Source organism: Dasypus novemcinctus, chromosome 27, assembly GCF_030445035.2.
Source record: "Dasypus novemcinctus isolate mDasNov1 chromosome 27, mDasNov1.1.hap2, whole genome shotgun sequence".
NCBI classification, from domain to species: Eukaryota; Metazoa; Chordata; class Mammalia; order Cingulata; family Dasypodidae; genus Dasypus; species Dasypus novemcinctus.
In genome coordinates, this window is record NC_080699.1 from 13,711,806 (window position 1) to 13,717,805 (window position 6,000).

A 6,000-nucleotide genomic window follows, 5' to 3' on the forward strand; every position below is an offset into this window, starting at 1 on the left:
ATAAAGTGCTGAAAGAAAACAACTGCCAACCAAGAATTTTATATCATGCAAGGTTTCTTTCAAAAATGAGGGAGAAATAAGATATTCCCAGATAAGGAAAAGCTGAGGGAACTCATCACCACTAGACCTGCCCTAAAAGCAATTCAAAACCAGACTGAAAGAAAAGACAATAGACAGTGGTTCGAAGTGGCATAAAGAAATAAAGGTAACCATTTGGGTAACTATAAATGCTAATATGATTGTAGTTTCTTGTTTGGTATGTAACTCCACTTCTTATTTCCTGTAGGTGCTGAAATGCAAATGCATAAAAAGTAAGGATATGAGGGATACAAGCCATTATACATTTTGTCAAAACTTATAAAACTGGGAAGTGGATGTGGCTGAAGTGATAGAGCTTCCACCTACCATATGGGAAGACCTAGGTTCAATCCCTGGGGCCTCCTCGGGTCTCCTGGAGAAAGCGTGCCCGAGCGAGTGCCTGCATGGTGAGCCGGTGAGCACTAGTGCCCACGTGGGGAGTGCAAGTACCCGCGTAGTGAGCCAGTGTCCACGTGAGTGCCTGTGCAAGTGCCCAGGTAGTGAGCCAGTGCCCGCGCAAGTGAGTCACGCAGCAGGATGATGACATAACGAAAGAGAGACAAGGGGAGAGTCAAGGTGAAGCACAGCAGAGACCAGGAACTGAGGTGGTGCAATTGACAGGGAACCTCTCTCCACATCAGAGGTCTCCAGGACTGAATTCCAGTGCATCCTAGAGGAGAGAAAGTGAGAAGACAAGACAACACAGACAGCAAGAATAGCAGGGCAGGAGGAGGGGAAGGAGGGAAAATTAAATAAATAAAATCTTTTTTAAAAAACTTATAAAACTGTGTGATGCAAAGTGAAAACTACTATGCAAACTATAAACCTTGGTTAGTGGCAGTGCTTCAATATTTCTTCAATTGTAACAAACGTACCATACTAATGTAGGATGTTATTAGTAGGGGGAAATGTGGGACAGGAAGGAGTTTAGGTATGTGGGATCCCCTATACTTCTGATGTAACTTTTCTGTAATATAAAACTTTTTTAAAAATAAAGTTTATTATATGAAAAAATGTAAGGGTAAATCTAAAGTTTTGGACATATAATGTACAAAGATATAAATGATAACAAGTATAGGCATAGGAAAGATTTGGGTATATGCTTTATGCTGCATTCAGCTCACAATAGGTCGGCTCGAAGGGAAGGCAAAGCAGAAATAAAGGTAGAGACACAAGAGGGGAGACAAACCTGGGACCAGGGGACTCGCAGTTTCCGGAACTGAGAGCCTCAACCCTAGTTTTCCCATCGCATTTATTGGGAAACTCCTAAGCAGCTGTTTGCTATCTGAACTGCAACATCATTTACAATAACAGGGAACAACTGCAACATCTAATAACTGCAACATTTAACAGATATAACATTTACAATAACAAATAGGTAAGCCAGTTTCCCACAACATTTCCCTCTTTCTGTTTTTACAAAGTCTACACAAAACAAAGCTTCAACAACAAACAATAAGACTTTCAACTAGCAGAATAGACTTTTCATTTCTCATGGGCCTTAAATTTCCAACCGACAAGGCTATATAAGTCAGTACTCCATATTAATGCTGGCCGCATCCAATTTACAGGCTAAATTAATACAAACTCTTACCAGCCAAACAGCACGTATTAATTTGATAGAGTAGCAGGGACCTTACAGCTTGTCCCAATTGTTTGCCTTTTTCGGGCCCTTAATATCCAGAGGTTTCTTCTGATGTTTCTTAGTGTCACTGCTACAAGTTTCTTCTGTGCAGCCAGATTCATTGCCATCAGGTCAGGGCAAAAAGCCTCGAGGAAGAACTGCAAAAGTCCTTTGTTGACCTTTTTACATAGTTTTTGCACCTTTTGTATTCATTCAGGCTTGTTTTACTTTTACAAAACATATTATCTCACTGAATATCCTCACAATAGTTTTACAGCTGGTATATGCATACTAGTTCTGTCCCACATATCTCCATATTATCCATTTTATTTTAGGACAAAATACACCTTCCATTTCAGTTAGCATTCCCACAAACCATTTACCTTTTTCGATAGTCACTTAACTTTTACATTTTTCCTTTTATCCTATGAAGCAATTTAAGCAAGAATTCTATTAATCAAGAAACTTAGATAATGTAAGTGCTTATTTAATTTTTTGGCCAATTGAATAAAGCTCTTTTAGATCACATCACTATCCAGCAAAATATCACAAAAACCATTACAACACACATTGAAAAATTACAACACACACTAACATTGCACAAACACAATTTTGGGCCTCTTGGGACACTGGGCTCCCGCCCTCTTGGGGCACCTGCCCTTTTTATACACTTTTGGGCTTGACTCTGGGCTCCCGCCCTCTTGGGGCACCTGCTCTTTTTCTTTTTCTTTTTCTCTTTCACTCACACTGGAACAATTACAACACACACACTAATATTGAACAACCATACAAACAAAAAGCAGTTTTAAATTTACTGATCTAGAATTCTTCATTGCTTCAACATTTCTTTTCCAGTTCTCCTCTCAATTTCTTTCTTACTCTCTTTCTGTCCCCAAGTCATACTTGCTTTCTGATGCCATGCTTGAACAAGTTCTGTAGTTGACATACTTTGATGTCTTCAGAATGAGACCCAGCTGGTCAGTTTCTGGCATCCATCTCTTCATCTGCATGACTGGGTCCTGGGTCCCATAGGAACTTTTGTTGTCTCTTGGTATTCATGGTATGGTTTTATCCGACAAGCTGGTACCCACACAGGATGTTCTTTCATTTCTCAAAACAGCTCTGGAAGTCCTTTTCATAGCGTCCTCAGGCAGAAATGCTCCCGAGCTGCGGCATGCAGGCCAGGCGGCCCCACAGGCTCCCCGCAGCCGTGGGTCTGGAAAGATTGTCCCCATAGTCCCACAGCCACTGCCACCAGCCAGGAAGGTATAGATTCTGCTCTCTGTCTCCTGGGGAAATACAAGAAACCCTCGAGAACTTCAAAGGCTTTCCTAACCACTCAGGGCTCTGTGCTTTTACACCAACTTTAGTTTTGCTCGAGGCAATCCTTCTTCTCTTTGTGTCCCTGGTCCGGCACCAGTTGCTGCGAGCCTTCTTTCCTTCAAGCCCCCATTCGCTTCAAGCCCCTCGTAGGGCGCCACTTGCTGTGAGTCTTCTTTCCTTTGAGCCCCACTTGCTGCATTCAGCTCACAGTAGGTTGGCTTGAAGGGAAGGCAAAGCAGAAATAAAGGTAGAGACACAAGAGGAGAGACAAACCTGGGACCAGGGGACTCACAGCTTCTGGAACTGAGAACCTCAACCCTAGTTTTCCCATCGCATTTGTTGGGAAACTCCTAAGCAGCTGTTTGCTATCTGAACTGCAACATCATTTACAATAACAGGGAACCACTGCAAATCTAACAACTGCTACATTTAACAGGTGTAACATTTACAATAACAAACAGGTAAGCCAGTTTTCCACAACAGCTTTAGAAGTTAAGTTGGTATCAAAACAAATAGAATTTTTACATATTTGGGATGTCAAGTTTTTTTGTTTTTGTGTTTTTTATTTTTTATTTTATTATTATTTTTTAAAGATTTATTTATTTATTTAATTTCCCCCCCTCCCCTGGTTGTCTGTTCTTGGTGTCTATTTGCTGCGTCTTGTTTCTTTGTCCGCTTCTGTTGTCGTCAGCGGCACGGGAAGTGTGGGCGGCGCCATTCCTTGGCAGGCTGCTCTTTCTTTTCACGCTGGACGGCTTTTCCTCACGGGCGCACTCCTTGCGCGTGGGGCTCCCCCACGCGGGGGACACCCTTGCGTGGCAGGGCACTCCTTGCGCGCATCAGCACTGCGCATGGGCCAGCTCCACATGGGTCAAGGAGGCCTGGGGTTTGAACCGCGGACCTCCCATATGGTAGACGGACGCCCTAACCACTGGGCCAAAGTCCGTTTCCCTGTTTTTGTGTTTTTTAAATTTCTCTCTCTCCTTTTCCACCTGCTGTCTGCTCTCTGTGTCCATTCACTGTGTGTTCTTCTGTGTCCGCTTACATTCTCGGGGGGCACTGGGAATCTGTGTCTCCTTTGTTGCGTCATCTTGCTGCGTCAGCTCTCCACTCCTGGGCGGGCTGTGCTTTTTTCATGCAGGGCGGCTCTCCTTGCAGGGCACACTCCCAGCGCATGGGGCTCCCCTACATGGGAGGCACCACCCCTGTGTTGTATGGCACTCCTTGTGCGTGGCAGCACTGGACGTAGGCCAGCCCGCCACATGGTCCAGGCGGCCCTGGGTATCGAACCCTGGATCTCCTACATGGCAGGTGGACACTCTATCAGCTGAGCCACTCCGCCTCCTTGGAATGTTAAGTTTTAACCCCACAGTAATGACAAGGAAAACAGAGGCAAAATATATCCAGATAGAAAAAGAAGGCACACAATCTAACTGGGATATGACTTTTCAGGTTTCAGGGGAAAAAATGCAAATAAATATAAAAGCAGGCATTAACAGAATAATTGAGGGACAGCAAAAGTGTAAGACATAGAAAGGCTAAATAGCAAAATGGTAGAAGAAAGACCTGCATTTCTTTTTTTGAAAAAATGTATTGTGCCTATACATGAAAAACAAAGTACAGAATACAAGTGGCAAAGATGGTGGCTTCAGCCTGTTAAAATGGAAGGCCTTAAGGCAGTCACTGGTGAAGGGGCACTAAGGGACATGACCAGAAACTCCACGGTCAATATTCAGAAGTTTGTGCATTTGGGTGGGCTGATGGGGATTATGGAGAAAGTGGTGCTAAAAGCCCCATCAACAACCCCCTGGCCCTGCCCCTGCGTAGTGGCAGATTTTTTGTTGTTATTACTAGGTAAAGTTTTCTTAGTTTGTCCAGTGGTCTAATACACCACTATCCAGTAAAAACATAATAGAAAAGCACACAAATGAACTAAAATTACCCAAACCCAGCAAGAAAATCCAGCTAGATCCTCAGTAGAAAGCTTTAGGAACAGTAAAAGATGAAGAAAAAATGACTCCTTTATGCCACCATCTGTCAAAAACTCTTCCCATACCACAGATGACTGTTCTTTTCAGGCAGAACACGATGATGACAAAGTAGACTGTGCTCTTGAGGAAGAGGAGGAGATAGGTGTAAAATGCAGAGGTGCTCACGGGCTGCAGCTGCAGAGCATCTGTCTTTCCTAACATCACTCATTGTGGCAATGAGGCTGCATTAAGTTCAGCAGTGGAACACCTGGGAGAGAAGAAGGTCTGTCACCATGTTCATCTTTCAAACTCATTTTGTGATAGAAACAGTAGGAATGACATCTTCATTTAGTAAAGGAAAAAGAATCTCTTGATCAACTCCTCCTCTATTATCTTCATGTTTGACCATACATTTGTGTTATTTATTCGACTCCCCATTCAGTCAGTCGGCTGCAATTCATGTATGTGTCATTAGTCTTTACTGTATTTCCCTGATGAGATTTCAGAATTATTGGCCATCCTTTTCTTTCCAATACATTTTAAAAACATCAGGGGAAAACATTCTCAAGAAGACAAAGATATGTTCCAGCCTTATAAAAATTTGTTTCAGCAAATGAAGAAACAAATATAGTGGGTAGAGATGCTAAATGTAAATGGATTAAACTTTCCAGTCTAAAGGCAGAGATCAGCAGAATGGATAAAAAAGCATGACCCAACTATACGTTGTCTGTAGGAAACTTACCTTCGGGAAGCAGACATGGCTCAACTGACAGAGTTTCCATCTACCATATGGAGGGTCCAGGGTTCCATCCCCAGGGCCTTCTGACCCATGTGGTAAGCTGGCCCACACGCAGTGCTGCCACACACAAGGAGCACTGTGCCACACAGGGGTGCCCTACATGCAAGATGGGAGCCCCACAGGGAGAGCTACTCTGTGTAAGGGGAGCACAGCCCACCCAGGAGTGGTGCCACACACACAGAGAGCTGACACAGCAAGATGATGCA

General features: G+C 43.5%; 1 protein-coding gene across 3 annotated transcripts in view; it reads right to left on the minus strand.

Annotated features, from left to right (window-relative positions):
* SLC35F2 (solute carrier family 35 member F2) overlaps positions 1–2,727 on the minus strand; it is a 63,638-nt gene extending 60,911 nt beyond the window's left edge. Inside the window, exon 1 of one of the 3 annotated variants that reach the window (XM_058289509.1) lies at positions 2,651–2,727. In XM_058289509.1, coding sequence (XP_058145492.1) covers positions 2,651–2,712 — 62 coding nt within the window. In that variant the 5' untranslated portion in view covers positions 2,713–2,727. The other 2 variants (XM_058289508.1, XM_058289510.2) reach the window with 2 other exon arrangements.
* Between the last annotated feature and the right edge of the window lie 3,273 nt (positions 2,728–6,000).